The 19,305-nt window shown below is 64.3% G+C and overlaps 1 protein-coding gene across 4 annotated transcripts in view; it reads left to right on the top strand.

Annotated features, from left to right (window-relative positions):
• Positions 1-1,344: 1,344 nt before the first annotated feature.
• Positions 1,345-19,305, top strand: part of PFKP (phosphofructokinase, platelet) — a 43,635-nt gene continuing 25,674 nt past the window's right edge. For 3 of the 4 annotated variants that reach the window (XM_077897343.1, XM_077897342.1, XM_077897340.1), the window contains exons 1-2: positions 1,346-1,537; positions 11,426-11,499. In XM_077897343.1, the coding sequence (XP_077753469.1) occupies positions 1,426-1,537; positions 11,426-11,499 (186 nt within the window). In that variant the 5' untranslated portion in view covers positions 1,346-1,425. Of the gene's footprint in view, positions 1,538-11,425; positions 11,500-19,305 lie in introns of all 4 variants that reach the window. The other variant, XM_077897339.1, reaches the window with a different exon arrangement.

The raw sequence follows: 19,305 nt of genomic DNA, 5'->3' as shown, positions 1-19,305 counted from the left end.
GGGCCCGCCGGCCCACCCGGTCCTCCTCCCACCCCCACCTGCTGCACCCTGCCCTGCTCCATCCGCCCCCCCCACCTGCGGCGCTTCCTCTGACGGGTCCTCCTGCCCACCGCCCCTCGTACACCTGCTGCGCACCCCCCTCCGATGTGCCCCCCACCTGCTGCACATCCCCTCTGCTACGTTGTGCCTCCCCACCTGCTGCACACCCCCCTTCGACGATGTGTCCCCCACCTGCTGCACACCCCCCTGTGACAGTGAGCCTCACCTGCTGCACACCTCCCTGCGACGATGTGCCCCCCACCTACCTAATGCACATCCCCCTGCGACGATGTGCCCCCCACCCGCTGCAACCCCCCTGCGACAGTGCGCCCTCCCCTGCGGCACACCCCCCTGCGACAGTGCCCCCCACCTGCAGCACACTGCCTTGCTCCATCTGCCCCCCCACCTGCGGCGCTCCCCGAGGGGTCCTCCCGCCCCCTCCCCTCGTACACCCCCACTTGCTGCACACCCCTCTTGCGACGATGTGCCTCCCCACTTGCTGCACACTCCCTGCGACAGTGCGCCCCCCACCTGCTGTACACCTCCTCTGCTAGGATGTGCGCCCCCACCTGCTGCACACTCCCCTGCGACACTGTGCCCCCGCAGCACACCCCCCTGCGACGATGTTCGCCCCCACCTGCTGCACATCCCCTGCTGACAGTGAGCCCTCCCCTGCTGCACACCCCCCTGCGACAGTGTGCCCTCCCCTGCTGCACACCCCCCTGCGACAGTGAGCCCTCCCCTGCTGCACACTCCCCTGCGACAGTGTGCCCTCCCCTGCTGCACACTCCCCTGCGACAGTGAGCCCTCCCCTGCTGCACACCCCCCTTCCACAGTGTACCCCCACCTGCTGCACACCCCCCTGCAACAGTGAGCCCCCCGCAGCACAGTCCCCCCGAGACGATGTGCCCCCCCTTGCTGCACACTCCCCTGCTCCATCCGCCCCCCACCCGCGGCGCTGCCCCTGCCTCCATCCCCCCACCTGCGGCGCTCCCCTGAGCCTGGAGCTGCCCCCCCCTCCCGTGGCGCTCCCTCTGCCTCCATCTCCCCCCACTTGCGGCGCTGCCCCTGCCTCCATCCCCCCACCTGCGGCGCTCCCCTCGGCCCGGAGCTGCCCCCCCCTCCCGCGGTGCCGCCTCGCCTCCACCCGCCCCCGCCTCCGAGCGCCCCACCCCGCCCTCCCGCGCCCCGGAGCCCGCCCCAGGCCGCCCATTGGCGCGCGCCGAGCCGGGGGGGCGGAGGGTTCGGAGCGGCGGCGCGGGCGGGGCCCCCCTGCCTCCCTCCCTCCCTCCCTGCCTGCCTCCCTCCCTGCCTCCCTCCCTGCCTGCCTGCCTGCCTGCCTGCCGCGCTCCCGCTCCCGCCCCGGCGCCGGTCGGCCTGCTCGCCATGGCGGGGGAAGAGGCCTCCGACAGCAAGGTGTCCTTGCGCACGTTCCTGGAGCACCTGTCCGGGGCCGGCAAGGCCATCGGCGTGCTGACCAGCGGCGGGGATGCCCAAGGTGCGCGGCGCCCGACCCCGCCCGCGGGGATGGGGATGCGGGGGCCCGGGGGAGGGGCCGGGCCGGGGGCGGCGGGGGCGGCGGGGGCAGGCGCGGGGACTTCCCGGAGGAGGCGAGGGGAGCGGGCCCGCGGGGCGGACGGGGAGGCGGGGAAGCCCGGGGGCCGCGGGGACCTGGCGGGGCGCGGGGGGGGGGATGCGGCGGCTCCTCTAACGGGAAGACCAGTTACTTTCTCCTCCACGTTTAGTTTTTAGATTGAGGCTGGCGGCGGGGCCTCCGGGCCAGCCCCGTCCGAGTCGGGGAATGGGGGGTCCCCTCGGGCCCCGAGCCGCGCGGCCCCCGCCCCCACCGCGCGGTTACAACGGCCGGGTGCCCGGCGCGCGGCTCGGGCGGGTCCCCGCTGTGGCCTGGAGGGGCGCGGGGGCGCGGGGGGGCGCGGAGGGGAGCAGAGAGGGCGCGGGGGGGGGCGCAGGGGCGCGGGGGGCGCGGGGTCCGGCCGGGGATGCCCCGCGGGGCGCTGTCCGCCGCCCTCCCGACCCAACCGAACACTGAGATGGGTGCCTAGGCCCGCCCACCGGCAGGAAGCGGGCACCCCGGGCGCGCCCCGCAGCGCCCCTGCTCGTCCCCGCCACGTGGGGCAGCCCGGGGGGCGCCCAGCCCCGGCCCGCGGACACCCGCGGAGACCACTTCCACCGCCTAAAGGGGAGGGTGACGGGGCCACGCCCGGGCCGGCGCCGCGTGCACGTGGGGCCGCAGGGGGCGCCCCGGATGCAGGTGCACCCCCGGAGGAGCCAGCCCCGCCAGCCCCGCCAGCCAGCGGATGGCCGCCGTGCGGCGGGGCGCGTCCCCGGAGCTCACAGACCGCTTGGGGACGCCTCCCCGAGCCGGGTTCGGTCATTTCCTGCCCTTGCTCCCGCCCTGGTGCCCGGCTCTCCCAGGCTTCCAGGTCACGCCAGGTGCAGGGATGCAGGGATGCTCGGGCGCCGCGCCCCCCCCGCCCCCCGCGCGCGTGACCTTCCCGGCGCCCTTGAGCCGGGCGGGGCGGGCGCGGGGGCGGCAGGTCGGGGCGCGGTGGCCGCAGCCCCGCCCGCCGCGCGTCTACGTGATGCCCGGCCAGTCGCCGCCCTGCGCCCTGGGCCCTCGGCATCGGCGGGGCGCGCCCTGGGCGCGGGGAGGGCGCTCGGGTGCCCGCTGCGCCCCCGCCCCCAGCCCCGGCGGCTCCGTGCCCTGGCGTCCTAGTAACGGGCCCCGGTGTAGACATTGCCCTTCCCGGGGAAGGAAACCGTTGGAGAGCACAGGCCCCGACCGACGGGGAAGTCCGGAGCCGCACCTGAAGGAGCACCCCAGGGCGCGCCACGTGGGGCCTGGTGGGGTGCGGCGGCGGCTTCCCTGTCACATGGCCTAGCAAGCACTTGCGTCCGGAGACCTGCCTGCCCCAGCACAAATTAGGAAGCATCTGCTTTTTTTTTTTTTTTTTTGCCTTTTTTTTTTTCTTCCAAGATTCTATTTGTTTATTCATGACAGAGGCAGAGACACGGGCAGAGACAGAAGCAGTCTCCATGCAGGGGGAGCCCATGTGGGACTCGACTCCAGGACCCCGGGGTCACGCCCTGAGCGAAGGCAGATAGGTGCTCAACCACTGCCCCCCTGGGTGCCCCAAAGTAGGAAGCATTTTGAGTGAATCTTAACCTGAAAGAAATGCATCTTTGGCAGAGGAAGAGAAGGAGGCTCTAAGCAGCAGGCTTTAAGGCCACTTTCCAGGTGATTTTACAATTAAGGTGGTGTGTCTGTTTAAATAAATTTTTTTTTTTTTTTTAATTTATATAGTGGTTCATTCTTTTGAATCCCTGTCCTGGGGTTTGCTCAGCTACCTGGTAGTTGACGTGCAGGCCCCGGAGATGCTGGGGCAACACACAGAGTCAGCACTTTCCACTGCTTAGCCTGGCTCAGCCACTTGGGAGTAGTTACGATAGAGGCCAGTAAGGCTGCACGCCTTATGGGCAGTGGGACAGGATAGTCTGAGAAGCAAAATTACAGAAGGCTGCGCTGTTGGTGTGAGGTCAGGGGAGGTGACGGATGCTCTCAACTTGGCACCTCTGGGCCACCCCAGGGAGAGACCAACATGCCTGGGGCCCCACTCCAAGGGTGGGCCGCTGGCTCGGGGTTTTTCTTGGCCTGCATGCAAAGCGCCATCTCCTGCTTTTATCCCGTCTTAGACCTGCCGGAGCCTCTGGATGCGTTTCCTCCGGAGAAAGCTGATCCCGACGTGAGCTCAGAGGGTCTGGTCTTAGCAGCAACACGTTCACAGACTCTTAGACGAGGTTATTCCGACAGAGATAATGTGTCAGACACTCGGTTCTTTTGCCATTTTGGGCTGAGTCCAGATTCTGTTGGCAGAATTTCCCTGAGATTGGAGAGTTCCTCCCCTTGCTAAAGACGCGAGTCTTGATCTCAGGTTTTCCGATCAAATGTGAAATTATGGTAGGATTCCACGGGAGATGGAAGCCAATAAACAGCAGCGACTGTCTATTGGGCACGCTTTGGGTTCCAGGAGCCTTACAGTTCTCCCCAGGCCTGCTCACATTGCTCCCAGATAGGTACGTCCTCACTGTGGAGGATTGGGAGAAAGACCCACAAGGACATACGCGACCTGGTCCGGGCTACCCAGGTCCTCTGTGGCAGGAGACAGGCTTTAAACCGACTTCTGTGGGGTCTGGATCACACCTCCTTCCCAGTAGGGCCATGTTCTTCAGGTGTGGTTGTAAAGTTAAAGTCCAGGTTTTAAAGGTTTTTTTTTTATATATATATATACATGTACGTATTTATGTATTGCAGGGCAGGGGTTGGGGAAGGAGAGAGAATCCCAAACAGACTCCTTGCTGACACAGACCCCACCTGGGGCTCCATCTCTAGGCCCTGAGATCTGGACCTGAGCCCGGCTTAACCCTCTGAGCCCCCCGGGCACTCCCCACCCCGATGATTTTTAAACAGCTTTGGTATCAGAGCAGAAAACTTTTCTTTTTTTTTTTTACGGCAACATCCTTGTGCCCAATGAAGTGCTTTGTTTTCCAAACGAATTTAGTAATGAGGAAAAAAAAAAAAAACAAAGGAAGAGGATCCTGCCTCAGCCCTGCCCCCGAAGGCAGAGTCTTTCCAGGGCTAGTTATTTTTCTCAAGCTTCTGGTTTCTTCTGCTGTCGCAAGGAATGCCTGCAAGTTTAAACTGAACTTGCACCTTGCCGGGCGGGCGGGCGGGCGGACGGACGGACAGCCTTTCCGTGACTAAGTAGCCGCCCTCGAGCAAGGTTGTGTCACTCGCCGAACATGAATCACTGGCTACAGACCGTGGGCCCCGGCGCAGAGGAGCAGGAGGGGAAATCGAGTGTCCTGGGGGGCAGCGTGGCTGGGAAGGTCGAGCCCTCCCTCCCTCACCTCGGGGCAAGCAGACGGAGCAGGGAGCAGGGGACCCGGAGAGGTCGGACAGGACATCGGGAGCAGCGGGGGCTGGCGGCGGGCTGCTAGCTTACGCCCGGTGCCTGCCGAGGCCAGTGAGCTTTGCCAGGACCTGGTGCCCTGCGTTCTCAGTGGCAGTGGGGCCGGGACCCAAGAGCCTCTTCCCGGGGGCCTTCCCGTGCGCCACCCCAGCAGGCTCTCCTGTCTGCTGCGCGGTCGGTCTCCTGAATCCCGCGAAGGCCTGTGGGCCGCTCCCCTTTCATAAAATGCGGGGCGACTGCCAGCTCTGGCCGCTTCCCTTTCCCATTAAGTCATTTCGGTGACCTGGGCCGTCGCTCCTCAGAGGCTCCCTTCTACCTGCGCAGCGGTACTTGGGAAGGGCAGGTGCCCCGAGCTCTCCTGCCGCCGTCACAGACGCCAGGCGCCCGTTGCTGGCCAGGGCCCAGGTGCTCCTGCGGCTGACTGCGCGCTCCCCGAACACCTCCAAGCGCCTTCCCCGTGCGCTTGCACCGAGCCCGGCAGGCAGGTTCCCAGTGCGCCGCGGAAACGGGGGACCCGTGGGTGTCTCATCTCCCCGGGGCCCCTTCCGGGCCTGGAACTCTGTACGCACGCTCTGTACTGGGATTTTTTTTTCCCCCACTTAACATTTAATGGTTAATTTAGGAAGTATGGGTGCGTCTAGGAGGCAGCATGTTGGGGTTAGAGCATTAACCCCGCGAGTGCCATGGGCCTGCAGCCGCTGCCCCGTTTCCCTGCGGGGCCGGTCCGGGCGACTCCTAGGAGCTGGACACCCTGAGGTCCGAAAACCTCAGATCTGCCTTATGGGGAACAAACGGCTTCGGTTCAGGACGGACATCTTTCGTCGGGGAGAACTGGGGCCGGCGGGACTCGGGAAGGAAGCCGTCCCCGTTAGAAAGGTGGCGGCCGGCAACGCGGGGAAGGCAGGCGCCGGGACCCCCGAACTGCACACCCCGCGTGGTTGTGATGAGGTCGGGAGGGCCTCGTGTCAAGCGGGAGGCTGAGGTGCCGTCCGAATCCCTCTCCGCAGGCCTGGGCTGGCGCTCCGGTTCCATGCACGGCCGAGCGCCTGCCAGGAAGCCCCCGTGTCCTTCGCCCCACGCGTCCCCGCCACCCTTGGCTTAGCTCGCTGGGAATTCCGGCAATTGTGCTTGTCAGGACAAGCCGCAGCAGGCGCGTGGTGGAGCCGCCTGGGGGACCAGGAGACTGACTGATGGGCCCCTCCCTGGTTCTCCTCGGGGCAGCGGGCAGGCCTCTGTTTCTCGTTTGCAGAATGAAGGACGCAGAGTCCCTCTGTCCTCCTTCCTTCTCCCCAGTGAATGTCTTCCGTGGAAGGAGGAGGATAGAAGGGGGAAGGCAGCGCCCAGCCCAGGGCCCTGCAGGCCCGACGCCCCCAGGGGCTCACACGCTCCCTCTGGGTTGTGTAGAGGCCGCCCCGGGGTCCTGGTGAGGTGCACATTCTGGTTTTGTGGGTCTTGCTGAGGCCTGAGAACCACAGCTGGTGCCTGTGTCCTGGGTCCCTGGGGCAGTTTCATGGAGTGGCTTTCTGACCTCGAGGAGGACCTCGACTGCAAGGTTCATGACCATGGGACCCCTTGCGTACAAAGGTGCAAATACGTGACGAGACTGGATGTCCCTTCTGGGCAGAAAATGGTGGGAAGGGTGCTGTAGGGCCACTGGCCATAGCCCCTCCTCCTCGTTGGCTCAGCTCTGGCTTAGTATTCCTGGGGTTCGTTTCCCCTTTTCCTGCCCTCATCCCCCCCGGCGCCGAGGGCTGAGCTAGTGCCCAGCAGCCCGGGGCCGGGAGAAGGGCACAGGGCCCGCTGGGTGAGGCTGTGGGGAGGGGCAGGCAGGGAGGACTTTGGATTTACCTCGTAGGGGCAGGGAAGCCACCTGGGCAGACTGGGTGCTTCTGATAAGGGCAGCAGAGCGGCCAGGAGGGGAAGGTGACATCATCACGTCTCGGAAGGAAAAGAAACCGGAGAAGTTCGTTGTGAATGTTCGTCTTGCGCACCCTAGGGTTTCCGGGCCTCCCAGGATAAGCGTCATCAGCGAGATCCGTCAGGCCCGCGCCGCGGGGGGAGCACCCAGGGGCCCTGCTGTGTGCACGTGGCCAAGTCCGGGAGGCGCGCAGGGGACGCCGGCAGGGCCTGCAGGAGCCTCCTTGTGCAGATGTCCCCTTGGCTGGTCGTCCGGTTCTTGGGCGTCAGGGCTTCTCCAGGGCCCCGCGCCGGCTCCCCGCGTCCCCCGCTGTACTGCCCCGGGTCCCCCAGCCCTGCTGTGCTTTGGATGCTTCTCCTCGGCACCTGCCAGGGCGGTGGCGCCGTGTGCCCGTCGGGCCCTATTCGCCGCCCCGCAGAGCCGGGCAGGCCACGCTTGCCGATGCATCAGTGACAGGGTGCCCCGTCCGCTGGCGTCGGGTGGGCGCGCGGTGAGCCAGCCTGCCCTCGCACACCCGTCGCAGGCCGCCCTCTGACTTTCCACGCCTTCGCCCGGGGCCCAGCGCCTCGCATGCAGCAGGATGCAGGAAGCCGCTGATGGGGCGCGGGCGTCCTTGGGACTCCTCCGTTGTTAAATGGGGAAGCTTTTATGAAGGACTCGAGGAGCAAGGGCAAGATGAGGGGCTCTAAGTTTGTTTCCTGACATCTCTGCCTCGGTCCGAAGCTGAGGTCTACAGGATTTCAGGGGGAAGCCAGTGCGACTGAACAACCTCATTCGATTTTTCAAAAAGGAGTTTAATCAGTGAGGGAGCGATCATGAGGCGGTGGCGGGGGCGGGAGGGGGGTACGTAGCTCCAGAGGGTCGGAAGGGCTAAGTGAGGAGCCCGCGCCGATGGGGATGAGCCCCTGTTACTTTATCAGCATCAACAGACTCCTCGCTCCTTGCAGATTGGTCTCCATCAGAGCAGACCTCCGGAGGCGTTTGGACACGGGGCCACTGCACTCCGTGACCTCGGGGAAGGAAGGATGTCTTTTTTCTCTTTTTTTAATTATTTAAATTATTATTTTAAAAAATATTTATTTATTCATGAGAGAGAGAGAGAGAGAGAGGGGCAGAGACCCAGGCAGAGGGAGAAGCAGGCTCCCTGCGGGCAACCCGATGCGGGACTTGATCCCGGGACCCCGGGGTCATGCCCTGGGCTGAAGGCAGGAGCTAAACTGCTGAGCCACCCTGGGATCCCCTATTTAAATGATTTCTTAAAAACATCATTTAAGTTATTTTTTTAAAATTATTTTTTTAACCGTCTTTACTTTTACTGCAGTGTAGTTACATTCGTGTCGGACGTCCAGGACAGTGATTGGTTCCGCAATTCCTTTCTGTCATTCATTTTTTTTTCCTAAGTTCTTATTTTAATTGAGGAAGGAATGGTCTTCATGGCCGCCAGCCCTCACCTGCAGGGGCTTCCCCGTCCATGACATCCGGGGAGCACTTGGTGCATCTGTTCCGTTTGTTGGGTTGAATGGAGGATCTCACCGTTCCCATCAGCTGGTAGTGTTTCCAAATTCTAAGATTCTGACTTGGTAGCAGGATGACATTTGCCCGTGGAAATCGTTAGGAGAGTTGTTGTTGATCTGTTCTTTTTTTTTTTTTTTTTTAAGATTTTATTTATTTGAGCGAGCGAGAGCAAGAGAGCCCATACAGGGAGGGGCAGGGGGAGAGGGAGAAGCAGAAGCAGGACCCGATCCCAGGACCTCGGGGACCATGACCTGAGCCCCAGGCAGAGGCTTCCAGGACGGAGCCACCCCAGGAGGGTCGTAAATTCCCAGATCTGGTGCCGAAACAAAAGTGAAAGCACAAGGAATGGATGCCGCGTCCAAGCTGTGTGTGACTGAGGCCCTGGGACCGAGGGGCGCGCGGGCGATTCTGTAAGGCTAGATTTATGTCCTGGAGGGTCGGCTCCTCGCAGCCGTCCACTGTCCCTGTCCCCCGTCCCTGTCCCAGTCCCCCACAGGGCCACGGCCCCACCCGGCCCCACCCCATTCCCAGGACCAGCTGACCCAGCACAGGCCCCGCCCCAAGCAGGGAAGCCCTCCCTTGGGGCCGGCAGGCGGTTTCGTTCCTCGCTCCTCTGGGGCCATCCTACAGCAGGGCAGGTGCGCCCGCCCCGAGGGAATCCGCTCGCCTTTTAAGTGAAGATAAAATAGAGACTAAGGTTCTCGCTCCAGCGGGGCCGTTTGTTCATTTTGCTCCCCTGGCTCTCAGGTTGTCTGCGGGGACCAGACTTCCTCTTCCCCTGGAGTGCGTCCATCTGCTGCAGAGCTGGAGGCGTGACCTCCCAGGCCCCTCGCCCGGCAGGTGTGCCCCAGCTGGGGGAGGCCCGCTGGTTTAAGCAAAGTGCACTCACTTGCAAATGAATAAAATCTGAGCAGGGCTGAGGGATAGTTGTTTGCTAGAGGGTGAACAGCCCTCGCCCTCCCAGGAACCTCCTCTCCCCACCAGGGAAGCCCCCCCAGCCCCCACCCCCCAGGGACGCCCACTGCCGCAGGTGACCCGGCGAGCCCCCCTCTCAGGTGAGTGCAGGTTAACACCAAGAGGCCAGGCTGGGACTTGGGCGTGGGGCTGGCCTGAAGGTCTGCGGACCTCCGTGACCCGGGTCTCCGGGGGTCACTCGTCACAGTGTTCTGCTGTGTCCTACATTCTCTAGAAACTCCCCATAAAGGGAGGCCTTTACAAGAGGACTCCCCCCCCACCCCACCCCACCCCCGGAGCCAGCGTCCTCGTGAGGAAGGAGGGGTGCTCAGGTGGGCGCAGGCCTGCAGGTGCCGGTCCCCTGGGGATGGTGTTCACGTGGTGGAGTGTTTGGGGTTATCTCCCTGGGATGGGGGCCATGGAGCTAGGCCTAGAATCCTGGGGTCTGTCGGAAGGGACGGTGAGCAGCTGTGCTCCTCCATCCGTAAGGCCTCGGGGTGAGGCTGCAGGCCATGTGCACACCTGGCCGGGCCATGGAGAGCGCACCTGTCCAGGTGCAGATGCGTGAGCGCCCCACACGGTGTGCGCACGGGCGCGGGGCGGCCCTTCCAGGGTAATAGGGCGGAGTGAGGGGCTGCCTCCTCCTGCAGGTGTGGCTGCCTGCATGCAGGCCCCGTGGAGGCCACATTGGTGCCCGTGGGTTCCCACCCGGTAACCTCTGGAGAACCGGAGGGGCACGCTCGGGCTGGTGCCGGGACGGTGCAGCCGCGGGGCTCCGTGGCCGGCTGCGGGGGCAGCCCAGGGGAAAGGACGCAGGCCAGCGTTTCCTTCGAACTTATTTTTAAATGTTTTATCTGTAAGTCACTTCTACGCCCAGTGTGTGGGCCTTGAACGTGCAGCCCCGAGGTCTAGAATCACGGCCCCTCCGACCGAGCCCGCCAGGTGCCCCCAGTCCATGCTCTAAAGACTTTATTTTCTGGAGCCGTTTTGGCCCGTTCATACCTGAATGGAAGGTACAAGGAGGACCCGTGCCCCCGCGTGCTCGGCTCCCCCACTGCACGGCCTGCCTCGGGAACGCGGACGCGCCCTCCTCCCCCGGAGCCGCCGCCAGAGTCGCTGCTGCCGGGGGGCGTCCCGTGGGTTTGGACAGATGTGGTTGGACCCCGGCCACCGTGCAGCGGCGGCGAGGACTGGTCGCTATGGCCCCTGCCCCTCCGCAGCCCCGCATCTCGTCGCCGTCTCCATAGTTTTGCCTTTTCCAGAATCTTTAAAAAAACAAAACAAAAAACAAAAAAAAGAAAACAAGAAAGTATTTGTAAGTCACTCTGGCCACAGCGTGGGTGACATTAGAGGGACATGGTGGGATCCGGAGCTGGTGTGGGGGGAAATGTCCATTTCAGGGGCGCGGGGGGGGGGGGGCGGGCCTCCGCACAGGTGCATGCGCAGAGGGTGTGAGCGCGGCACAGTGGCCGCTCGTGCCTGGATGCAGGGAGTCGAGGGTCTGGAGGGCCGAGCACCCGTTAGTAGGTTGTTCAGATTCGAGGACGTGAGGTGACGAGGCCCCCGGACGTGCACCTGTCCGCGTCCGCGTCGACCTCTCGGGTGACGAGCCCGACTGACGCCGAGCGTGCACAGCTTGTCCGGCTTCGGGACTCGCAGCCTTTCACTGCCGTGGCCCGAGGAGTCGTTTACTGCAGTAGCTGCTCATGAAATCCCGTGTTCTTCTCTACCCCTCGCGTCACGAGAACTGTCATTTTCTGTATTTCTGGGAGTTTGGCTTGCTGACAACCTTGCGTCCTCCCCGGGGTCTTGAGGACGGGGCGCCGTGGCCTGTGGCCCCCCGGGGTGGCGCCCGGGTCTGCCTGTGGTGACGCTCCGCGGGCCCGAGACACGGACCCCCGAGGGACGCCCCAGGCCCGTCGTCCAGGTGGGGAGCCTTCGGGTGGGTCCGAGGGCAGCGCCAGAGTCGCCCCGCTGGTCACTGACGACTGTCCCGTTCCCTCCGCAGGTATGAATGCTGCCGTCCGAGCTGTCGTGCGCATGGGCATATACGTGGGAGCCAAAGTGTACTTCATCTATGAGGTCGGTGCTGCGTCTCCCTGCGGCTTAGTCTGGCTCAGGGACCTGTGCCTGGCGCGGGCCCGGGCTCTGCGACCTGGCACCAGGTGGCGGGAGATGGGATCCAGGTGGGGGGGCCTTTGGGGAGGGGGTGGCGCTCCCTGGTCCAGGTGCAGGGTGGGGGGACTCACAGGGATGTGGGGTGGGGGGCTCCCTGGTCCAGGTGTAGGGAGTTGGGGTGGGGGGGCTTGCAGAGATGCAGAGTTGGGGGCTCCCTGGTCCAGATGCGGGGTGGGGGGGCTTGCAGGGATGTGGGGTGGGGGGCTCCAGATGCCGGTCTGTGAGATGGGGGGCCGGGGGTGCAGCAGGAAGGGACAGCATACCGGGACATAATGCCCTTTTGTCTGCACCTGGTGGTCTTGGGGGATGGATGTCTTCATCTGCAGCCCCCCTCCTCCCCATCCTCCCCTTCCCCCCTCTTCTCCCCCCCTCCACTCCCCCCCCCCCGTCCCCAGGACCCTCTCTATTCCCCTGGTGACCCCCAGCCCCCAGTGACCCTTCTGTCCCCAGGATCCTCTCCGTCCCTCTGGTGACCCCCCCGTCCCCCCAGTGCCCCTCCGTCCCCAGGCGGCTGCACGCTGTGGGTCACAGCCCCACATTGCCCGTGTCCTGAGGCAGGAGGCCTGCTCTGGATGTAGACCCCTAGGATGACCCTGATCCCAACCCTGGGCACCAGTGACTGTCCCTTGTGCCAGGTTTGGCGCCGTGGGCCACAGCGGTTTCTGATGCTGGTTGCGGGCGCCTGTCTCGCGTGCGCGGCCCTACCTGAGCCCTGGAGCTGGTGTGGAGCCGGTGCCCGCGGCGCGTGTTTCTGCCCCGGGAGGAGGCCGTTCGTGGGCCGTGGCTCCCTGGGCCGCGCACCGCGTGCGGGAGGGAGTTTGCTTTGCCTGCTGCCCTGGGAGGCCTCCTCGCGCGGCGCTTCTGACGCGGGTTGCCGTTGCTCCCGTTTGGGCAACAGGAAGGCCACGGGCCCCGCGGAGCATTTGCAGGCCATTGCTCGGTCCCCCTGTGTCGGGCGCTTCGGGGTCACAGCTGCCGCTGGCCGGCGTGGAGGAGCCCCCCGCTGCCCCGTCCCCGGTCCCCCATCATCCCCCGTGCCCCCCGCCCCGTCCCCTCCATTCCATGCTCAGGGTCCCACGGGCAGGCACACGTGTGTGCATTCCCGCGGCGGCTGCTGGCCGTGTGCGCAGAGGCCGCTCTGCCTCCTGATCTCGCTCCACAGCCTTCTGGGGAGGCTTGCGTTCGCCCGAGAGCCGCAGGGACGCTGCACCCCGGGCCTGACGGCAGCTCCTGAGGCTTGGGCTTGGGGAAGGCTCTCTCGGAGGGCGGATGTGCCGGGGCCCTGGCTCCTGTGGCCCGCGGGCCCGCAGTGCCTGTCGCCGTGGCCGGTGACGTTGCGGAGCTGCCGTTGGGTCCCTGCCCCACTGGGCTTCACGGGGTGCGGGGGTGGCGGTGGGGGGACAAGCAAGTCCTATCCGGTATTTCACAGTTAAAGGAATGGACCCGTGGTTCGTCGGTAGAAGGAAGTCTGCATTTTCTGCGTCTTTGTCACTGGTGGGGCTGGGGCGACAGCTCACGCGCCCAGTGGAGCCCATAGTAGGGCTGTGATCCACCCCTGGGGACGTATCAGGAGATGTTTAACGACGGTCCGGTTATCGGGGTGGGAGTGGACCTCCTGGCATCTCGGGCGTGGACACCGGGGCTGGTGCTCCCAGGCCGTTGAGCCCAGAGCAGCTCCCACATCGAGGAATTTGTGATTTTGCCCCAGTGTCCGCGGTGCCAAGGTCAGGAAGCCCCACGGTAGGGCTGGATGTGCCCTTGGCGTGCGTGTCGTGGAGCGCACGGGGTGGGCCTGGCGGCCGTGCACCTGCTGAGTGTTTGGGTGTGGAAACTGGAGACACAGCGACTTCCACATTAATCCTTCTCAGACTGGACTTTTTTTTTTAAGATTTTATTTATTTATTCATGAGACATACACAGAGGCAGAGACACGGGCAGAGGGAGAAGCAGGCTCCACGTAGGGAGCCTGAGGTGGGACTCGATCCCCGGACCCAGGGTCACACCCTGAGCTGACGGCAGCTGCTCCACCGCGGAGCCACCCAGGGGCCCTTAGTTTTATCTTCTTAAACCTCATTCAGGCATCTGTTCCACACGTTTTGCTCGTTTATTGTCTTTTTTGTGTGTGTGTGGCAAGGAAAGGGTTGATTCAAGAGGCAGCGAGACAGAGACAAGGAGGTGGGAGGGAAAAAGCCTCAAGTCCACCTCCCGAAACAGGGGGAGGACCAGGAGCTGAGGTCACGGACATCCTGATGAAAAGGGTGGGGAAGCGTGACTCTTCATGCGTGAGGATGGATCGTGAGTCGGAGCAGATACGTCCCTGATCCACGCCCCGTGCTCGGGGGAAACCCGGTCCCCCGCGGGGGGCGGCCATCAGAGGACCCGGGAGGCGACCGTGGGCTGGGGTTGGCCCGCCTGGACGGCTGCGAGGGTCTCCGTGGAACGTGCCGACACTCCCGGACCGTTGAACAGGGTGCTGCTCTGTAGACACAGGGTTCTTGGGTTTTTTCCTTCCAGAAAGTCTGTGGGAGGTGTGTTGAGCGGGAAACGCTGGCATCTCTGCTTGGGGCCTGGCAGCGGGTTTGTTTGTCTGGCTGCAGCCGGGCCTGCTGCAGATCTGGGCCAGGCCTGCGCGGGTTGGACTGGCCCGGCCCTTGGGCACCATCGGGGGAGGACGGCCGCAGGATTAACCCGTTCCTTGCACCTGTTGATGCCCCCCCTCCGGGCGAGGTTTTTCCCCGCAGAACCTACAGGTGTCTTCGGCCCCTCGGGGATGGTGGTGGCACCTCTGTCCCTCAGCCTGGCAAGACTCCGGTCTGCAGACGCCCTGGCTTCTGGGGGGCCGGGGAGGAGACCCCCTGGGGTCTGTTTCTGTGGTCTCCTGGCGGGAATAGGAGGCCCGTCCTGCTTCATGCAATTAGCAGGCTCGAAGTCCTTGTAGCTAAAGGTTTTCTTACAGATTGACAACGGGTATAACTGTTTATTTTTTCAAGATTTTATTTACTTATTCATGAGACACACAGAGAGAGGCAGAGACCCAGGCAGAGAGAGAAGCAGGCTCCATGCAGGGAGCCTGACATGGGACTCAATGCCGGGACCCCGGGGTGACAACCTGGGCTGAAGGCGGCGCTAAACCAGGTGCCCCCAGTTCTTGCCTTGTCATTGGGACTAGCTTAAAAGTCTTTACCTCTTTGAAATGACGCCTCCCAGTTGGGCCTGGGCATCGGCCCTGTGTCTCCATCTCCCCGTCTTCTGAACCCCGAGGAAAGACTGGTGTTGTGCCCGGTAGGCAGCCGATGGGGCTAAGGCAGGAGCCTGAGCACGTGGGGTCAGGCCTTCCCCCTGCAGGTGGACAACCTGCCCCTGCCGCCCCGAGTGGCTTCTCCTGGGATCCCGGCTCCCTGCCTCAGACCTCCCTCCACCCAGGGCTCCCTCCACCCAGGGCTCCCTCCACCCGGGGCCTCCCTCGAGCCCCTGTCTACACAGGACACCGGGGCTCCCCCGGAGGGGCACGGGGCCTAGCAGCCCGGGTCCTGTGCATCAGGCCCCATGTCATCCTCGGCAAACAAGCCTGAACGCGTCCGCCCGATTCCTACCTGCTTCCCCTTGCGGACTGAAGCCGTCTGTTGGCCGTGGACGCGTGGCTGGCGCTGCGGGCTGCCTGCTTTCACCATTTTTGAAGTAAGACCTGCCCTGCTCACGGCAGAGAAACCCCGACAGCCCCACCCCCCCTTTCCCGGTGAGGCTGCGGGTCCTCGCGCGGCGGGGCTGGTTCCCACCCGCCTGACCTCCTGTCCTGGGGGGTCCCCGGGTCACCCTGGGTGTCGGGTCGCGCCCGAGCCCGAGCTCCTGGTCCGCCGCCTGCGGGGGGGTGGGGTGGGGGGCAGGCCAGGGAGCCCCGGGACCCTGGAGGGCGTGTGGGCCCCTTCTCGGCCTCCCCCTGCCCCCGGTGCTGGCAGGCCCGTCAAGGTGACCAGAACCACGTTGCCCCGTGAACTGGACATTTCACATGTCGCCGCTTCTGCATTTCAACTTCCTGAAAGTTGGAGCCTCTTGACCACAAAACGTCTAAGAATAGTAACGGGATCGGACGTGCGGTTAAACGTCCCCCGCGCCGCTGGCAGGCGTGGAGGGTTGTTGCCGAGAGCGGCTGGGCCGCTGGGTCCCCGCGCGGACGCCCCAGGGCCGTGGCTGCTGTGCAGGGGACGCCGAGCCCCTCCCTGGGCCCCTGCCCCGCGCGCCGCCGCCATGGCCTGGGCTTTGCCCCGGTTCGGCCACCTCACCCCCCGGCGTTTGAGTCGCTAGGGGGTCCCCGTGTCACCCCGGGGGCTGGCTGAGCGGCCGGTGGGGGGCAGGCTCTCCCACCCGAGGATGCGGACCCGCCGTGTCCTGCCGCGGCCTCAGGATTCTCCGCGTACCTGGAACTGGGTATCACCAGCTTTGGCGTCCAAGCCACCTGACGACGCCGGGCGGCCCCGTAAATCCCACCGGCCTGTTGTCAGGTTTCCGGGGCGCAGGGCTCTGCTCTGACCGCCCGGCTTCTAACCTGTTTTGGCGCCTCTGAGCCGGTCCACATGTCGGGGGGACCAAGCAGAGGCGACTGTGTAGATGGTGCCCCGCGGTCATGGACTCCGAGAGCAGAGGAGGCTGCCGGGCATCCGGAGCGCCCTGGGGGGGGTGCCCTGGGGTGGGGGGCGCCCGGCGGCGGGTGGGCGTGGGCAGGACCTGGACATGAGGCTCTGCGGTCAACGCCCGCAGCCATACAGTCGCGAGTCCCTGACTTGGAAGCCAGCGCCCACCGGGGGGCCCCTGCCGCTCCTTTCCCGCCTGCCTAGTCTGGCCTCGCGGTGTGCTCGCTCTCGGGTTCTGGCAGCGACCTGCTGTAGCGTAGAAGGAGGGAAGCACAAGCAGGTATGTCCCCCGGGCAGCAAAGCCCTGGGGAGAGGTCTGGCTTCCGTCACCGCGATACCCAGAGGCTGCTCCCCCGGCAGTCGGGATGCCGCCTCTCCGCCCGTGGGCTGCTGACCCAGTAATCCAGGAAATCAGGTCTGGGAAAAAAAAAAACATTATCAGGTGTGAGGTGACAGGTGTGCTCCTCAAACATGGCACAGGACTGGGTCCTTGATTTAGACCCTACGTGGTGGGAGGTCCCTTCTCCGAGGAGGTCCCCCTCGTGGACAGGCTCTGACGCAGGACGTGCTTACCAGGCGCCCCAAAACGCAGGCCACCGTGACCCCCAAGTGCAGCGCGGTCTCCAGAGGACGCCGTATCGGGGGACCTGGTGTACTTTGCTCAGGATGGTCTTCAAAGTCCTGTCCGAGCGTGTGGTGCGTGCTCAGGTGTCCCCGGCGGCCCCAGAGCAGGTTCCTGCAGGGCGATGCGGCCACTCGGGCCCGCCGTGTGTGCGGGGTGGGGACTGTTACTCCGGGTGAAAAACTACGTGTGGCTCTTCAGGGTGTTCTGTGGTTTTCTTCCTCCGTGAGTCACAGAACTGGCTCTGCAGGCAAATTCCAAGGAGAATCATAGAAAAATATTTTGGGCTCTGGTTGCTTTGGAGTAAGTGCTCAAACCTGCAAGGAGACGTCAGGGGAGAACCGCTCATCCGGATTTACGGTTCAGGGGACGCTCGCGCAGGCCGGTCCTCTCTTAATTCAGTGACCTCTTCCTTGAAAGCGGAAGACCGCTGACAATCGCAGTTGGGAGGGATTTTCAGATGCCCCACCCCAGCTCCAGGAGCCTGCGGAGGGGGTGAGTCGCTTCCTGCCCCCGCGCAGCCAGGAGCGCACTCCTGGGTCCCCGGGTCACTGAGCGGCCCTTTATCACCAGCTGTTCAAGGCGCCTCTAAACCCCAGGACGTAAAGTAGCTCTGGAGAACATTCTACGATTGGAGGTACGCGGCGATTGCAGCGTGGTTCTCCACGTTCCTGCTCCCCCAGCAAAGGGGTTTCTACCTGTTTTTATTAAGTCCGTGTTGACGTGCGGAGCAGTGGCTGCGGGGGCGGAGGGAATTTCTGGGTTCTCAGCGCGGCACCTGCCGAGCGGACCTTGGACGGTGCTTGTCGGGGGGCATGGGCGGGCGCTGGAGGCCCGCAATGCGCTTGCTGGGATCGCTCTCAGGGCCTCGCGTGTCCTGTCAGCACTGCGGGGTCCGGGGGAGCCTGCAGAAAGTCCTCCAGCGGCTGGGGGCACCGCCAGGGTGTCCGCTCTGCTTTTGCCAAAGCCTGTGGGTGCGCACCTGCCCCGCTCTGCCCTGACGGCCCGTGTGCACCTGCCCTCCTGGGCTCCCCAGGACCGGCTTCTCCCCTCCATCCCCCACGGCCAGGGCGCTAGGACCTTTGGCCTCTGCGTAGGGCTGCGTCCGTGTCCAGGGTCTGGAGGCCCGCAGGCCCGCTCACGTGGGGTGTCCCCACCCAGGCCTCCGAGGAGGGAGCTGCAGGGGAGAGGGCGAGCTGCGGTGCGTGCACAGATGGCACAGATGGCGGGGAGCTGCTGATGGGAGCCTGCGGTGTGGGGTGTGCAGAGCGCGGGGCAGTCTCCATCTGGGTCCCCCGCCTCTCCTGTCCGCCTACTGTCATCCGGGGCCCCACTTGTTCCTGCCAACGATCCCCAGGACTCAGAGGGGGGACAGCTGGCTTTGGGCGCCCCGTCCCCGAGCGGCGTCTGTGCTTGGGCAGCTCATGCACGGGCCTGGCGTGGATACAGCCTCTCTCACCAGCTGGCTTTCCGGGGCCGGGCCTGGATCCCACCACACTCCTGCATGTGACAGCCGCGGCGGCTCAGCATGTTACCTGGAGCGGACTGAAACTGCCCGGTGCACGGTGGGGCTGCTCTGGGGGCTGCGGGAGCCAGAGCCCCAGCGTCCATCCTCTGTCCGGGGGCGCGGGAAGGCCTGCTGGCTCCACCATGAGCCCGCCGTCGGCCTCTCTGTGCTCCTTCATCCTGTGCACCTGTCCCTTTGCTGCTTGGCACACATGATGCCTATGTGACGAGGACACGTGCAGGCACGTGCGTATTTATCCATACATACTGTGTATAAAATACCACACGGCTGCAAGGTCTAATGTATCCTCTACAACTACGCTCAGCGTACATATAAAATACTGTAATTGTATCGATAGATTATAAGTAGTGAGCATCCACGACACATTACGTGTCCCACAACGTGTATCTATGTGACCTGAGACCCATGCATCCACAGACACAGGTGCTGATGGAAGCCTCGTTTACGTGTGACACAGGAAGGGGGACGGAGGCTCCGACTGAACGTCGAGAGCAGGTGTCGAGAGCAGGTTCATCCCATGTAACTTCCAGAAGTCCAGGGAACGCGCTGTCTACGGCGTAGAGAGAATCCCATAACCCCAAGTTTCACGATGTAAAGATACCGTGACGCATTCTGTGCACTGAACACTCTGTGGATGCGCGTTGCACGTTAGACGATGCGGTCTGTGCCAGACTTCTGGTGGGGCGGGCATAGTAGGAGCGCGCATCCCTGGCCCCGAAAGGCAGCCGTGGTCCCCTGCCCTATGGGCCGTCTTGAAGACCCCTTCCTTCCCCTTCCTGCTTGACCTCCCCTGGTTAGGACTTCTGAGTCCCTGCTGATGACCCACTAGGTCTGTTCCTTTGTAAAGTTGAGCGTCCTAGGGAGAGTCACGCAGGTAAAGGTGCTCGTGGATGTTCCCAGGTTCCTCGGCGTCGCGCGGCCTGCGGGGGGAG

The sequence above is a fragment of the Canis aureus genome, chromosome 5 (assembly GCF_053574225.1).
Source record: "Canis aureus isolate CA01 chromosome 5, VMU_Caureus_v.1.0, whole genome shotgun sequence".
Lineage (NCBI taxonomy): Eukaryota > Metazoa > Chordata > Mammalia > Carnivora > Canidae > Canis > Canis aureus.
This window is presented reverse-complemented; position numbering and strand designations above follow the sequence as displayed.